We start from the raw sequence: 17,165 nt of genomic DNA, 5'->3' as shown, positions 1-17,165 counted from the left end.
CTTGGGAGGCTGAGACAGGAGGATCGCACAGTTTTGAAGCCAGCTTCAGCAATTTAGTGAGACCCTGTTTCCAAATAAAATATAAAATAGGTCTGGGAGTATAGCCCGGAGGTAGAAAGCTCCTGGGTTCCACTCCTAGTACTACACACACACACACACACACACACACACACACACACACACGAAGTGTTAGTTATGTATATTAGAATTTTCAACTTTTTGTAACCTTAATTTCTAGTGAAAACTGGTAAGCACTGTGGATTATTTTTTCAGCACATTTTGTAGATGAATACTACCTTATAAGTTTTTATGTCTTTCATTAACAGACCTAAATAAATGTAGCTTCTCTACAATATAAAGATAAGATGTTGCATCCAGATATGGTGGTACATGCCTGTAATTCCAGTACTTAAGAGCCTCACACAGGAGGATCACAGGTTCAAGATCAGCCTCAGAAATGTAGTAAGACTCTTAGCAACCCAGTGAGACCCTGTTTCAAAATAAAAATAAAAATGGCTGGGGTATAGCTTGGAGATAGAATGACCATGGGTTCAATCCTCAATAAAAAAATAAAAAGACAAGATGCCAGAGTATATGTACTTTAAACTTATGTTTGTCAATTAATGCTAATGCGTTAGTTTTTTTTTTTTTTTGGCATTGGAGATTGAGATTGAAACCCAGGGGTGTTTTAGCTCTAAGCTATACCCCTAGACCAATTTTTTTTTTTTTTTTTGGAAACAGGGTTGCACTAAGTTGAGACTGTCCTTGAACCTAATCTTCCTTTCTCTGCCTCCCAAGTACTGGGATTACAGACATGCACCACCACCCCTGCCTAATGCTTAAGTATTTTTTATTTTTTGTGGTACTGGGGATTGAACTCAGGGCATTCTATCTCTGAGCTATTCCCTGAGCCCAATTTGTTATTCTTTATTTGAAACAGGGTCTTATTAAGTTGCAGAGAACCTCACTGAGTAGCTGAGGCTTCCTGGCCATGAACCTGTGAGCCTCCTGTCTCAGCCTCCCAAGTACTGGGATTACAAGCGTGCGCCAGCACACCTGGCATGCTGTATTTTAGCTTACTTAGAAAGAACTCAGATATTTAATGAATATCTAGTATTTGATTTAACATAACTTTAAGATTTCTTTCTTTTCTGTGTTTGGTGGTACTCTGGGTTAAATTCAGGACCATTCTCCAAGCTACAACCCCAGCCCTGTTTTTATTTTGAAACAGGGTCTCACTGGGTTGATGAGAGTCTTAAAACTTCCTGAGGCTGTCCTCGAACCTGTGAGCCTCCTGTCTCAGCCTCCCAAGTACTGGGATTATAAGTGTTGCCACCATGCCCAGCTTAATTCTAAGATTTTAAATGACCAAAGAAGGATTCTTGAATTTTTTTTGCGTGTGTGATACTGGGGACTGAACCCAGGAGCATTCTACCTCTTAGCTATACTCTTAGCTATACTCTATTTTATTTTTTACTTTGAAACAGGGTCTCAGTAAGTTAGAGGGCTTCACTAAGTAGCTGAGGTTGGCTGCAAACCTGAGATCCTCCTGTCTCAGCCTCCTTATATTTTATTTTGAACCGGGGTCTCACTAAGTTTTAGAGGGCCTCACTAAATTGCTGATGCTGGCTGTGAACTTGTGATTTTTCTGTCTCAACCTCCCAAGTACTGGAGTCACAGGTGTGTGCCACCATGCCCCGCCAAAACTATTTTTAAGTAGACATATTTTATAAAACATAATTATTTCTGACAAGTTTACTGATAGGCTTTTCTTTCACTTATATTTGCCTAACTTTTTCTTTTTCGGCAGGGTTAGGGAATCAAACCCAGGGCCTTATGTGTGCTAGGCAAGCAGTCTATGATAGAGCTATGCCCACGCCTAATTTACTTGTTATTAATAATTATTCTTTTTTATGGTACTTGGGATTGACCACAGGGTCATTCTACTTCTGAGCTACACCCCCAGCCCCATTTTTTATTCTTTATTTTGAAACAGGGTCTCACTGAGTTGCAGAGGGCCTCACTAAGTAGCTGAGGCTGTCCGCAAACTGTGATCCTCCTGTCTCAGCCTCCCTAATACTGGGATTATAAGCGTGCACCACCATGCCCGGCTAATAATTATTCTTGAATTGTCTATGAAAAATTTGATGAGCCACTAAGCAAAGTCCACCATTGAAGGTGTTCAGGAAAGGATGTCCCTGGGCACTTTGGTACTTGGCGATGGAGGCGCCCGAGAGAGCAGGTGGGGTGAGGCCCCAAGACGCCCGGCTCCGCTGAAGCCGCTGCTCCCAGCATCTAGGGCTTCACCGTCATCTCATACTGCTTCATTTCTGATGACAGATAAGCCACGATTCAAATTATCATAGAAGCTGAGAAGTTAAAAAGTTAAGCGTGCTTCTCTTTTTTATCTGTGACTGTCATGTATCAAGCATTTTTATTGTGGACATTACTTTTAGGTTAACGTATGGGTTTATGATCTTAAGCATCTAGCAGACACCATACTCCTGCCTGACCAGCAACCCAGGAAAAACTGGAAATTGTGAAAAGTTCCTATTCTTGTTTTACCAACAATTTAAAAACCAGATTTACTTGCCAGAGATATGCCTGTATTATATCAACCCGGGGGGGGGCACAATTGGGTCAGTTTCTTTTTCTGAGAGTTTCAGGAATAATTTACATGACTGTTGATTTATCCCTGAGCTAATTCAAATAGAGCTATCATATAGGATTTTTATAAATTTTTTTAGTAATACCATCTGAAATACACACGTCGACCAAGTATGGTGATACACACCTAAAGTCCTAGTGCTTGGGAAGCTGAGACAGAAGCTTATAAGTCGAGGCTCAGCAATTTAGAGAGACCCTGCTTCAAAATAAAAAATAAGCTCGCATGGTGGCACATGCCTGTACTCCTAGTACTAGGGAAGCTGAGACAGGAGCATTACAGGTTCAAGGACAACCTCAGCAAATAGACTCTTATCAACCTTGTGAGACCTTGTTTCAAAATAAATATAAAATAGTACTGGGAGTGCAGCTCGGAGGTAAACTGCCGCTGGGTTCAATCTCCAGTGCCACACACATAACAGGGCTGGGGTATAGCTCAGTGGTGAAGTGCTCCTGGATTCAGTCTCCAGTACCACCACACACAAATTGCATACCTGTAGCATTAATGCAAAGATATATACACAACACACAAGGGTGGGAGTGTAGCTCAGTGGTAAGTGCTTGCTTCGTGCACAAGGGTCTGGGTTGGCTGCCCATGCCCTTTTTGCCCCAACAACATTTGAGACCACTGAATTGACTGGGATTCCACAAGAACACCAACCAGCAAGTGGACTCTGAGGTCAGTAACAGATGCGTCTTTTGTCTGTAGGTTTGGTGGATTGACCAGTCAACATACTAAAAACACTAGGTGTGGCTTTCCATGGGTTATCTGTGGTTTTTTAGGCTTTTTCTGGCCCACATTGGACCATCCATGTACCCCATGGGGGCTGGTGACCACAGATGTCCTCAGGGCAACGTGCCAGGTCCTATTAACATGATGTATTTAGGTTATACACAGGAGCTCAGGGTGGAGCCCAGGAGCAAGACAGACAGCGCCTGCCTGCCTGCCTGCCTGCCTGCCTGCCTGCCTGCCTTCTGTTCCCCCCTTCCTTCTTTTTGTCCCCCCTCCCACCCACCCACCCTTCCTTCCTTCCTTCCTTCCATTACCCCCTTCCTTCCTTCCTTCTGTCCTCCCTCCCTTCCTTCCATTCCTCCCTCCCTCCCTCCCTTCCTTCCTTCCCTCCCTCCCTTCTTTCCTTCCTTTTGTCGCATTGGGGATTGAATCCCAGGGGCCTTTTACCTCTCTGAGCACTTACCCCCAGCCCTATTGTTTGTTTATTTGTTTATTTATTCATTTATTTATTTGCAGTACTGGGGATGGAACCCAGGGGCATTCTACCTCCAACCTACACCCCCAGCCCTATTTTTTTTTTTCTTTATTTTGAAACAAGGTCTCACTAAATTGCAGGAGGCCTCACTAAGTAGCTGATGCTGTCTGGGAACTGCAATCCTTCTGTCTCAGCCTCCCAGATGCTGGGATTACAAGCGTGTGCTACCATGCCTGGTTCATTCTTTATTTTGAAACAAGATCTAAGTTGTGGAGGGCCTCAGTAGGTAGCTGACGCTGGTGGTGAACCTGCCATCCTCCTGCCTCAGCCTCCCAAATCCTGGGATTACAAGCAAGCGCCACCACGCCTGGCTGCGATACCTTTTAATATGCTCGGAGTTCAAGATTTTGACCCAAGCATAAGGGTGTTAAAAGCAGATTTGGTTGACTGACAGCCATCTATAACTCCTTGCTTAATTCATTCTTTTCTATTCCTTTGGGGTAGTCCTGTAAACCAGTGAAAAGTCAATGTTTTGAGTAGGCAGAGGAGGACAGATTAGCACAGTTTCTGATGATTCAGGGATCCCCGTGTGTGTGTGTGTGTGTGTGTGTGTGTGTGTGTGTGTGTGTGTTTCTGGGGATTGAACCCAGTGGTGCTCTTCCACTGAGCTACATCCTTAGCCCTTTTTATTTTTATTTTTATTTTGGGACAAGGTCTCTAAGTTGCCCAGGCTGGCCTGGAATTTATGATCCTCCTGCCTTCTACGCCAAGTGACTAAGGTTACAGACGTGCACCATGTATCTGTCGTGTGTGTGTGTGTGTGTTAATAGAAGAATAGTTTTGTTTAGGTTAAAACCTCCTCATTGAGGCTGAGACAGGAGGATTGTAGGTTTGAGGCCTCTAACCGAGGTCTTTAATTAAACCTAGTGAGACACCTGAAGACTCTCTGTGGGACCCAGTGCAGTTTCTCTCTTAACTTCAGAGCCCAGTGTAGATCAAGGAACGCTGAAATAAACTTGAGAGCATGGCATGATGGCAGTCGCAGAGTCCAGAGAGCTCGGGAGGCGACCTCCAGATGCATCAGCTCAGTGGGGGCCAGCTCTCTGCTTGTCACTTCTGTAGGTCCTCACTGTTTTCACTCCAGATCTAATAAGAGAAAAACTTAAGCACATTTGAAATTTAGTTTGAGTGTTTGGTAACTCCAGATGAATTTGGGGGGAGGGCATACCACTCTGGCAGGAGGGGCAAAGGGAAAGCTATACAAATATGTATGTGTATATATACTTTTTTTTTTTTTTGCCAAATCAGGAAGAAATGACTGATTGGTTAGAAGTTAGTTGGTAGAGCTGGGTATAGAGACAAGCATGCTTGTAATCCCAGAATTTGGAAGGCTGAGACAGGAGGATGTGGTTCAAGGACAGCCTCAGCTACTTAATGAGGCCCTTTGCATTTCCATGAGACCCTGTTTAAAAAAAAAAGAATAAAAAATAGGACTGGAGGTGTAGCTCAGAGGTACTGGGTTCCATCCCCAGTACCGCAAAAAAAAAAAAAAAGTTAATTAATAGTTTCTGATTGGTGCTATTTCTAGTTTCAGTTTAATGTTTTCACTAGACTTTGGTTGTTTATGTAAGAATTTGAAGTGCAGCCCCACCTCCATCTATTTGCTTCCCAATTTAAAAAATTGTTTGTGTGTGGTACTGGGATGAAACCCTGGAGCCTTCTACCTCCAGGCTATACTCCCAGATCTATTATATTTTATTTGGAAACAGGGTCTTACTAAGTTGCTGAGAGTTTCACTAAGTAGCTGAGGCTGGCTTTGAACCTGCACGATCGTCCTGTCTCAGCCTCCCAAGTACTGGAATTCCAAGTGTGTACCACCATGCCAGGCTTCCAATTTAGATTTTTTTTTGTGTGTGTGTGTGGTACTTGGGTTCCTGGAAACCCTTCTACCTTGAGGCTACACTCCCAGACCTATTTTATACTTTTTATTTGGAAACAGGGTCTCTTAAGCCAGCGTGGCTGGCTTCGAACCTGCGCGATCCTCCTGTCTCTGCCTCCCAAACCCGGGGATTAAGTGTGCCACCACACCCGGCCCAATTTAGAATTTTTATGGGTTTAGCTCTTATATTTAGATCATTGATCTTTTTTTTTTTTTAGTTAATTTTTGGTGGTACTGGGGATCCTGGAAACCCTTCTACCTCTGGGCTATACTCCCAGACCAATTTTTAAATTTTTTTTTAAATTTGGAAACAAGGTCTCTTAAGCCAGCGAGGCTTGCTTTGAACCTGTATGATCCTCCTGTCTCCACCTCCCAAGTGCGGGGATTACAAGTGTGCACCACCACGCCCGGCTTTAGTTAATTTTTGTATGTGGTGTGAGGAGGCAATCTGTCTTTCTTCCTTTGCATACAGACATTCCCTTCCTTCTCCCTCCCTCCCTCTCTCTCTCTCTCTCTCTCTCTCTCTCTCTCTCTCTCTCTCTCTCTCTCTTACTTATATACAAATATGGTGGTTTATTTGAAGTTTTTTCTTGCCCTTTTTTTTTTGGTAGTACTGGCAGTTGAACCCAGGGGCATTCTGCCTCTGAGCTACACTCCCAGCCCTGTTTTGATTTTCAAATGTGGTGTCACTAAATTCCTGAGGCTGGCCATGAACCTGCAATCCTCTTGTCTCAACCTCCCAAGTACCTGGATTTACAGGTGTGTGTCACCGTGCACTACTTCTTTTTATTCTTTATTGAACTAATGGTCTTCCTGCTGGGAACAAGCATTGATGTGATTGAGAGAAAAATATTTTTTCTCTATTTTTTGAGTGCTTTTAGATTATAGCAAATGCCTTTTCTGTATTAATTGAAAGGATTATGTGGGATTTCTCCCATTTGTTCTCTTAGTGCAAGGTATAAATTGGTTACAGTGGTCTCCAGATTATTTATTTATTTATTTATTTATTTATTTATTTATTTATTTGGTACGGGGGATTGAACTCAGGAGCATTTTACCTGTGAGCTACACCTCCAGCCCTGTTTTTTTTTTTTTTTTTTTTTTTTTTTTGGTGGTACTGGGGTTCCTGGAAGCCCTTCTACCTCCGGGCTGCACTCCCAGACCTATTTTATATTTTTATTTGGAAACAGGGTCTCCTAAGCCAGAGCGCGCGGCTGGCTTCGAACCTGCGCGATCCTCCTGTCTCCGCCTCCCAAGTGCGGGGAATACAAGCGTGCGCCACCACGCCCGGCCAGCCCTATTTTATATTTTATTCTGAAACAAGGTCTCACTTAGTCCCTGAGGGCCTCATTAAGTTGCTGAGACTGGCTTTGAACCAGATATCTCCTGTCTCAGACTACCAAATACTGGGATTACAAGCATGTGCTACCATATCTGGCCAGCCCTTTATTATTATTATTATTATTATTATTATTATTATTATTTTATTTTATTTTATTTTTGTGGTATTGAGGATGTAACCCAGGGGCATTCTAACTCCGATCTATACCCCCAGCCCTATTTTTAATTCTTTATTTTGAGATAAGGTCTTACTAAGTTGCATAGGACCTCAGTAAGTAGCTGAGGCTGTCCCAAGAACCTGTGATTCTCCTGTCTCAGCCTCTGAAGTACTGGGATTCTGAGCATGTGTCACCATTCCCAGCTCCTTTTTATTATTATTATTTTTTTGTGGTATTGGAGATCGAACCCAGGTACATTCTACCTCTGAGCTACACCCCAGCCATTTTTTTTTTAAGGTGTGGGGATGGAACCCAGGGGCATTCAACCCCCGAGCTATACCCCTTGCCCTATTTTTTATTCTTTTTTTCTTTTTTTTTTTGCGGGATTACAAGCGTGCGACACCATGCCTGGCCCATTTTTATTTATTTATTTTGAAACAGGCCTCACTAGGTTTCGGAGAGTCTCACTAAGTTGCTGAGGCTGGCTTTGATCTTGCAATCCTCCTGTCTCAGCCTCTCCAGTGCTGTGATTATAGGTGTACACCACCGTGCCTAGCTTTTATTTGTTGGGATAAGATCTCCTGTGTTGCCCAGGCTAGTCTCGAATTTGGAATCTTCCTGCCTTAGAGTTAGTTGCCAGGATACCACAGCTGGTTTGGCCGATCGATCTATCCATCTATCTACACCTCTCTCTTTCCTTGGTATCAGAGTAAACTGGCCTCATAGACTGAGGAGGTATTCCCTTCTGTTCTGTTTGAGGATTAAAGTTAATTCTTCTTTAAATGTTAGAATTCACGGTGATGCTATCTGGTGGTAGACTTTTGTTGTTGTGAAGTTTGTGCAACCCCCCCCCCCCACCGTGGAACTCAGGACCTCACACCTGCTAGGAGCCATACCTCCAGCTCTGGTTTGTGATTTGCTAATCAAATATCTGCTTGTTAAAGTCTTTTTGGATTTTCCATTTCTTCTTAAGGCAGTTGCAGTAATTTGTGTTTTTCTAGGAATTCATCCATTTTCTCTGGCATATTTAATTTGTTGGCATGCAGTGGTTCATCGTATTATCTTAGAGTCCTTTTTCTTTCTGAAAGACTGATAGTAATGTCCCATATGCCACTTATGATTCCAGCTGTTTTTGTTCTTTTTCAGTCAGTCTAGCTAAAGGTTTGTCAATTTTGTTGATACTTTTTGTTTTTTGCGGGTCTGGGAATGGAACCCAGAGGCATTTGACCTCCAAGCCACACCCCCTGCCCATTTTTTATTCTTTATTTTGAAACAGGTCTCATTGAGTTGCAGAGGGCCTCACTAAATAGCTGAGGCTGTCCGCGAACCGCGATCCTCCGGTCTTGGCCTCCCAAATGCTGGGATTACAAGCATGCGCCACCACACCCGGCGATTGTTGATACTTTTTATAATAAAAGCTTCCCATTCTATTGATTCTGTGTTGTTTTCTGTTTTCTATTTTCTATTTTATCTTTGCACGAATGTGTTGTTTCTCCTCTGCTTACTTTCCTTCCTTTTGCTAGTGTGGTGTACCCTTCTTTTTCTAGTTCCTTAAGGTGTGTACTAGGCTATTAATTTGAGATCTCCCCCTACCTTCTCCTTTCCTTTGGTACTGAGGATTGAACTCTGGGGCATTCTACTCACAACCTACACCCTCAGACCATTTTATTTTAATTAATTAATTAATTTATTTATTTTTTGCAGTGCTGGGGACAAGGGCAAGGGCATTCTACCTCCAAGCTACACCCCCAGCCTTATTTTTTTTCTTTCTTCCTTCCTTCCTTCCTTCCTTCCTTCCTTCCTTCCTTCCTTCCTTCCTTTGTTTCTTTCTTTGTTTCTTTTGTTTCTTTTGTTTCCTTCTTTCTCTTTTTATTGGTGCACTATAGTCCCACATCATAATGTGAATTATTCTTTATTTTGAAACAGGGTCTCACTGAGTTGCAAAGAGCTTCACTAAGTAGTAGCTGAGGGTGTCTGTGAACCACGATCCCCCTGTCTCAGCCTCCCAAATACGGGATTACAAGCATGTGCCACCACGCCCTCAGCCCATTTTATTTTGAAATAGGGTTTTGCTAAGTTTCTGAGACTGGCCTTGAGCCTGTGATCCTTCTGTCTCAACCTCCCAAGTACGGGGATTACAGGTGTGCGCCATCATACCCACCACCATCTTTTTGGTGCTAGAGATTAAACCCCGGTCCTTTCTCATGCCACACTAAGCTTTACCTTCAGTTCCCACTCGTTTTTATTTTTAAAATTTTTAATTAATTTATTTTTTGCTGTGCTCGGGATGGAATCCAGGGGCATTCTACTTCCAAGTGACACCCCCAGTTCTTTGGGGGTTTTTTATTCTTTATTTTGAAACAGGGTCTTACTGAGTTGCAAAGGGCCTCTACTAAGTAACTGAGGCTGTCTGTGAACTGTGATCTCCTGTCTCAGCCTCCCAAATGCTGGGATTACAAGTTACTAGCGTGCAGTTACTAGCGTGCACCCGGGAATGGAACCCAGGGACCTTCTACCTCCGGGCTACACTCCCAGACCTATTTTTTATTATACTTGGAAACAGGGTCTCTTAAACCAGCCGAGGCTGGCTTCAAACCTGCGCGATCTTCCTGTCTTAGCCTCCCAAGTGCAGGGATTACAAGCGTGCGCCACCACGCCCGGCTCCCCCCACTCCTTTTTAAATGTAGGTGTTTATAGCCATAAATTTGCCTGTAAGTACTGCTTTTGCTGAGTACCATAAATTTCATTATGGTGTGTTTTCATTTTCTTTTGTCTTGAAGTATTTTTAATTTCATGTATTATTATTATTATTTTATTTTATTTTTTTTGGTGGTACTGGGGGTGGAATCCAGAGGCTTCCTACCTCCGGGCTATAAAAATATTTTATATTTTTATTTGGAAACAGGGTCTTACTAAGTTGCTGAGAGCCTCACTAAGTAGCTGAGGCTGGCTTTGAACCTGTGCGATCCTGTCTCAGCCTCCCAAGCGCGGAGATTATAAGCGTGCGCCACGTGTTATCTTTTTAGACATGGTTTTTTAGGAGTGTGGTGTTTAAGCCAGATGTGGTGGCACAGACCTGTAATCCTAACTACTTTGGAGACTGAGGAAGGAGTGTCACAAGTTTGAGGCTAACCTGGACAATTTAACAAGATAAAAAAAAAAATTAAAGAAGCTGGAGACGTAGCTCCATGGTAGAGCATCCCAGATTCAATCTTTAATATCACAAAAAAGCATGGTAATTAATTTCCACATACAACTTCCCGGTTTTCTTCTGTTCTTTGTTTTTAGCTTCATTCAACTGAGGTTGTAGACGATACCTAGTATGATTTTGGTCTTTTAAAGTTTACTGAAGCCGGGCGTGGTGGCGCACGCTTGTAATCCCAGAGTTTGGGAGGTTGAAACAGGAGGACTGCACAGGTTCGAAGCCAGCCTCAGCTACTGAGTGAGGCTCTCAGCAACTTAGTGAGACCCTGTTTCCAAATAAAATATAAAATAGGTCTGGAAGGATAGCCTGGAGGTAGAAAGCCCCTGGGTTCCACCTCCGGTACCACAAACACACACACACAAAATAAAATTTATGGAGACTTGTTTTCTGGCCACACCCAAGGCCACGTGGCGCATGCTCCCATGTGTGCTCAGGAATTCAGGATGTTCTGCTGCTATTGGCAGAGTGCCAGCACGTGTCAGGTAGGTCCGATTGGGTACAGTTTCCCCTGTCCTCCATCTTTCCTCTAGGACTTTCATCCAGCTCCTATTTCTTCTGTCTTGGACTTATTTCTTCTTCTTGCTATCTCCAGCTATAATTAGGGAGTGATTATCTTCCTCTTCAATGGAGCAAATGTTTTTTCTTATATTTTGGTGTTCTGTTGTTTGGTGCATATATGTTAACAATTGGTGATATTCTTCATGCGTTGGCTTTTTCAGCCTTGTCTATTTATTTATTTGTTTGTTTGTTTGTTTGTTTGTGTGGTACTGAGGATGGAACCCAGGGGCATTCAACCTCTGAGCTATACCCCCAGCCCTATTTTTTAGTCTATATTTTGAAACAGGGTCTCACTGCGTCGCAAAGGGCCTCACTGAGTAGCTGAGCCTGCCCATGAACCGCGATCCTCCTGTATTAGCCTCCCAAATACTGGGATTATAAGCGTGCTCCACCAAGCCTGGCTTTGCATTTTTTTAATTTTAAGATCTTTTTTGTCTGATATTAATGTAGCTACCCAGCTGTTTCTTGGTTACTATTTATATGAGATATCTTTTAAAAAATCTTTTAACTTTCTACTTGTTTATATCTTTGGATCTAAAGTGATTCTTTAGTAAATAGCATATAGCTGGATCATATTTTCTAGCTCACCATCTGCTTTTTATTTTTTTCTTATTGTGGTACTGGGGATGGAACCCAGGGGCATTCTACCTTGAGCTACACCTGCAGGCCAATTTTTTTTCTTTATTTGGAAACAGGGTCTTACTAAGTAGCAGAGGGCCTCACTGAGTAGCTGAGGCTGCCTGTGAACCATGATTCTCCTGTCTCAGCCTCCCAACTATTCGCTATTTAAATTAAGTTGTTTTGGAACACAGATATGCCCATGCTTGTGGCTGTTTTATGCTATGTGGTGGAGTTGAGTCTTTGCAGTAGAGACTATGGCTTGCGAAACAGCCTGAGATAGTTACCATCTGATTCATTCGGAAAGGCTTGCTGACCCTGGCCTAGACTGTTGTTTTCTGCCCCCCGGGCTGTAGCTAATCTTAAACACCTCGCATAGTAGCGTCACAAGAAGCCTGTTGGTGCCTCCTGAAGCTTGTGACACCAGACCTGGGCATCCCGAGGCCTCATCTGGCTGAAAGGCCGGCAGGCTCCTACCACTGAAGCTAGAATGAGGGGCAGCTAGACCGGGACCCAGCCCTCTGGGTCGGTCACACACATGGTGGTCAGCTGTCCTGGGTTGTCTGCGACTGAGGCGGCTCCTAGAACAGGGCTTTTGTTTTCAATTCTGGAAAGCCTGGGCAAACTGGACAGTTTGTACTCTGCTGGCCCTTCAGAGTCTCACTGTGCCTCTCCATCGCAGTACCATTCAGGGAAACCCCCAGCTATGCCAAGCGGCGGCGACTGGCTGGCCCCAGTGGCTTGGCGTCCCCTCGGCCTCTGCAGCGCTCGGCCAGTGACATCAACCTGAAGGGCGAGGTGCAGCCAGCAGCCTCTCCCGGGCCCTCGCTGCGGAGCCTCCCGCATCAGCTGCTGCTCCAGCGGTTGCAGGAAGAGAAAGATCGTGACCGGGATGGTGACCAGGAGGATGACATTGGTGGCTCTTCAGCAGGCAGGAGCGGCCAGAGCAAGATCAGGTAGGGCTGGGTGTCCTGGAGGGGCTGGCCTGGGGTTGAGGTGGGGACTCCCAGGCCCCAGTCAGGCTTCCCTAGGAGGAGGAGAGGAAGCGACCAGGTCCTTTGGGTTGGCCAGACTTAGCCCACTGGCCTCTGAATGAAGCTGAGTTTGCTCTGAAGATGGTGGGCAGCTGAAGGAATGTGTCAGGCAGAGAGGATGTGGTCCAGCCTGTGACTAGAAAGTTCATTATAGCGTCAGGGTTGGTGCAAGGGGGTGGGAGAGTCGCTATACCAGAGCTCAAAACCTACAGGTGACACCCAGCCCTGCCCCCACTGGGGAATCTTGGCCTCCTCCCAGCCCTGGCCCTGTATACTTACAGGATGCTTTACCTGCCCCTTGGGTCTCTGGGGGCCTGAGAAATCAGGGACATTACAGTGACTTGGTGTCCCCAGAGCAAGCATGACCCGGAGCTGACCCCTGTAGGCTGCACAGGGCCAGGGCAGCACTGGTGCTCACGCTCCTTCTCAGTAGGGGCTTCCCTTGGGGAAGTGCCTGGGAGGCCTGGCAGGAGCACCTGCTGGACCTCTCGCCACTACCTGCTCTGGGAATTGTGCCTGGCATGTGGGGCAGCACAGTCTTTTGTGCTTCCCACTGTCTCCCCAGCCAGGCACCCAGAGGTGTTTGGAGTTGTTGAGTGACTTGTGTTATAGTAACAGTGTGTGTCCTGATGGCGGCCAGCTCTCCAGTTGAGAAAAGCAGCAAGTGTGTCTTCTCAGTTGTTCCCAACTTAGGAGGCTGTGCCCTGTTAGCACCATGTTAGGGCAGAGAAGTCACAGAGTTAGGGATCGGTTTACCCGGGCCAGCTGCTGGGCCGAGGGCCTGGGGTGCGATGGGAACTGTAGCCCCTGCTCAGTGTGTATCGGTGCTGTCCTGGTGTGCGCCCATGTCTCTGCCTCAGATGGTTGGACTTCCAAAGCTGCCTGTTCAGCCCCAAATAGCAGTTCTCCCCTGAAGCTCCTTGGGCGCTCCCAGGGTCCTGTGGCGTGATGGCCGAAAGAGCACATTCTGGATGCTGCAAGTTTCTAGGGTGTCTGCTCCCAGATGAAACCCACGGCAGCCCCAGCTCCGTGCCTCTGTGGGTGGCAGGTTTCTTTTCTTCCCCACAAACATTTGTGCTGAGTGTGCCAGATATGACAGGAGCTAACAGCAGGGGTCCTGACTGGGTCCCAGGATGGGGCAGCTGGGCCCAGGGTGACGAAGCCGTTAGGCTGGCAGTAACCTAGGGTCGGGGATGCCCCGGTGAGTGTACAGGGGTCTGCAGCCCTCAGGAGGGGTCTCAGAAGTTTGGTACACTGAGGATAACCTGGGAGACAATGATCAAAGTACAGAGGATATAGCATTTGTGTGGTTGTGTTGGGCTGCAGGATTGCCTGGTGCCCCTGTTGGAGCCCCCGGAGGCCCAGAAATGTGGTCGGCAGGGTCCAGCCCAAATACCACACAGCTGATCCCAAAAGGGCTAGTTAGGAGCTGAGAGTGGGTAACTTAGTTCCCGGTTGAATGGGCAGGATCAGAGTAGATCAGTTGTCAGCCACAGCAGGAAGGGCCCAGAGGCGGGAAAGGAAAGCTGCCCACCCTGGCCTGGCGCTGGCCACAGTGTTAATTTGGCCTAGGTACTAGGGAGCCAGAGCATGCTTTTGAGCAGAGTGGAGGTGGAAGGCCGCGATCTCCGGCTCTGTGCCAGGTCCGAGGAATAGTCCCAGGAAGGTGGCCGGGAGGAGGGGACGCAGGCCTGGAGGGAGGGTTGGGTGGGGGCAGCTCCGCGCGGTGCGGCGCCCGCCGGCCGAGGCCCTGGCCGCCCTGCGAGGCGGCGCCGTGGCGGGCGGGAGGAGGCGTCCGCGCCGCCGCCCGCAGAGGGAGGAGCCGGGGGAGGCGGGGCCGGGCGGCCGCGGCATGGAGCGAGCCCGGCGCGCCCGGCGCAGCCCCGCGGCCCCCGAGCCCTGAGCAGGCTGGTGGGCGGCGGCGCGGCCCCATGGCGCGGCCCCGGGCCGGGCCCCCGGCGGGCGGGCGGCGGGCGCTGCGGCGGCGGCTGCGGTGAGGCCGGCCGGCCGCGGCCATGGCGGCCCCGGGCGCCGGCTTCGCGTGCCCGCTGCCCCCCGGCATCGCGTCCGTCACCTACGTGTTCGTCTACAGCCCCAGCGGCGCGCCCGGCCCCGGCCCGGCGCCCCCCGCGCCCCCCGCGCCGCCGCCCCGGGGCCCGAAGCGGAAACTTTACAGCGCCGTGCCCGGCCGCAAGTTCATCGCCGTGAAGGCGCACAGCCCGCAGGGCGAGGGCGAGATCCCGCTGCACCGCGGCGAGGCCGTGAAGGGTGAGGGGCGGGCCGGGCCGGGCCGGTGTCGCCGCACCCCCAGGACCCATGCCCGCGGAGCTTCCTTGCATCGGGTCCCCCGTCCCTGCCGCGCTTCTTACTGGACACCCTTGGGATGGGGGCCCTGCCGTTGGGCGGTCTGTGGCAGTTGCGGGTGCCTGTGTAGTGTGCATGTGTCTGTCACCGGCCGCCTGTTTCTGGGGACAGGCTCGCTCATCCTGGGGTTCTCTGTGTCCTCCCTGGGGCCCCATCGCCCATGCTCTGTGTCCATGGAGCCAAAGGTAGAAACTGTCCTGCAACATCATGTGGATCAGTCCACCGGCCACAGCATGATGAGCCTGAGTTCTTGGCGGTGACCCTCAGAGATGTCAGGGCCAGGATGTGGGGTGGTGATCACTAAGGGCAGGAGTGTGGCCCCTGCCTCTGCCTTCAGTCTCCCTTGAATGTGTCCATCTGTGTCTCTGTCCCCCACGTGCCCATCCTGTGCTGAGACCATCTGTCCCTTTCCCTCTCCTGTGTGGATCCCAGAATCTCCCCAGGGAAGAAGCAGGGAGGATGTGGGAAGGGAAGGAGAGCAGGGTGAGTGAGGGTCCCTGCAGCTCTGTCTGGCTTCTGTCCCTCCAGTGCTCAGCATCGGGGAGGGCGGCTTCTGGGAGGGGACCGTGAAGGGCCGCACAGGCTGGTTCCCGGCCGACTGCGTGGAGGAGGTGCAGATGCGACACTGTGATACCCGGCGTGGTGAGTGACCCTGTCCCCCGCTGCCCAAGGGCGCCGTCCCTTCCAGCCTCCCTGGGTGCTAAGTGTGGCCATTCACAGAGGAAAGATGTTCACAGGGAAGACGAGAGGTACCCTCAGATACACCCAAAGCAGATGCAAACTTGTACACATGACCCACACGCTGTGCGCCATGAACACGCTTGTAGCTTGACACTTCACGTGTAGTGGGACACCGTGCTGAGCCCCTAGCAGGCACACACTTGCAACCACACCTCTGGACACACTCATGACTCTTGTGACTGTAGGCACTCCTCCAGCACAGACTGCACCGAAGTACCTGGTGCTCAGAGCTTGCGATTCATGTGTGGCTGGCAGACCAGTAAGGAGGTCAGTGTGAGAAAAGAGGCGTTTTTCCAAAGTGCACAGATTGTCCAAGTGGGCAGAGCAGGAGGCCTGGACCAGCCAAGAGGAAATGAGGCCACTTGGGCCCTGAGGGGCAGTCGTGGGTACCCTGGGGCCAGGGTGGTCTGAGGGCAGCCAGTGAAGGATGGCCCCGACCTCAGGCAGCAGGAGGACATGAAGGTGAGGGCAAGCAACCGCAGGAGAACCCTGCTGAACACCTGGCTTACAAGAGCTCCCTCTGGGAGCTGTGATCTAAGGGAATCCTCCTGGAAGAGGCAGAGGCTGGTCCTTTGGAGCCCACTGCTTGAGTTAGCTGAATGTCTGGGATGTACTTTGCTCTTGGGTCATAGGAGGCCCTGGCCCACCAAGTTGGTTTTGTCTTAGAAAATTGGCAGGACAGTGGATCTCCTGAGTAGTGGTTACTGGCACTAACCAGTGGCGTGTATGGATCCAGGTTCAAGTGTCTCTCTGTCTGTACATGGAGGGCTCTGGCCCAGGTTGCTGGGTCTCCTTCACTGGGATTTTTTCCTTGGGAGCCCAGTGTGGCAGAGGCCCAGGGAGGCAGAAGCTGCCAACTCACTGCTGGCCAGGTTCCTTTACTCCCTGGCTTGCTCTGATGGCCCTCCTGGTGGCCAGGCGTGTGGAAGGGACAAGCTAGGCCCCTTTTCTCTGCCTGTGAAGGTGGATGCCATGGGTTCCAGGGGGGAAATTATTTCAGAGGTTTGGGCCCTGTTCCTGTAGGACAGAGGAGAGGAGGGTGGTGTTTGCACACCTGCTGCAAGCAGCCAGTCCTCTGCTGCTCTGGTGCAGGTGACCAAGGTTCTAGCTTGAGAACTGTGGGTCCAAATGCATTTGGACCCGAGTCTGAAGCTGAGGGGGGGGAGAGTTGGGGCTAAAGTCTGAACTCGAGAGGAGCAGATGTTTGCTAGGCTTGTCCCTTGCATGTTTTGCTGGCAGTGGAGGAACACCCTGGCTTGGTGGAGGAGTTAGGCTTCCAGGCAGAGGTGGGTTGGGGCCGGGTCCTTAGGTGGAGCTGTGTTTGCAGGTCTCCAG

General features: G+C 48.6%; 1 protein-coding gene across 1 annotated transcript in view; it reads left to right on the top strand.

The window, feature by feature from the left end:
* Positions 1-17,165, top strand: part of SHANK3 (SH3 and multiple ankyrin repeat domains 3) — a gene marked incomplete at both ends in the record, with an annotated part of 69,109 nt that overhangs the window by 20,331 nt on the left and 31,613 nt on the right. Inside the window, 3 exons of the mRNA XM_080706225.1 lie at positions 12,374-12,647; positions 14,818-14,993; positions 15,618-15,731. Of these exons, the coding sequence (XP_080562351.1) occupies positions 12,374-12,647; positions 14,818-14,993; positions 15,618-15,731 (564 nt within the window). The remainder of the gene's footprint in view (positions 1-12,373; positions 12,648-14,817; positions 14,994-15,617; positions 15,732-17,165) is intronic.

Source organism: Muscardinus avellanarius (genome assembly GCF_963383645.1).
Source record: "Muscardinus avellanarius genome assembly, chromosome: 11".
In the NCBI taxonomy this organism is placed as follows: Eukaryota; Metazoa; Chordata; class Mammalia; order Rodentia; family Gliridae; genus Muscardinus; species Muscardinus avellanarius.
The sequence above is the reverse complement of the archived record's forward strand: the minus strand, read 5'-3'. Positions and strand labels throughout refer to the sequence as shown.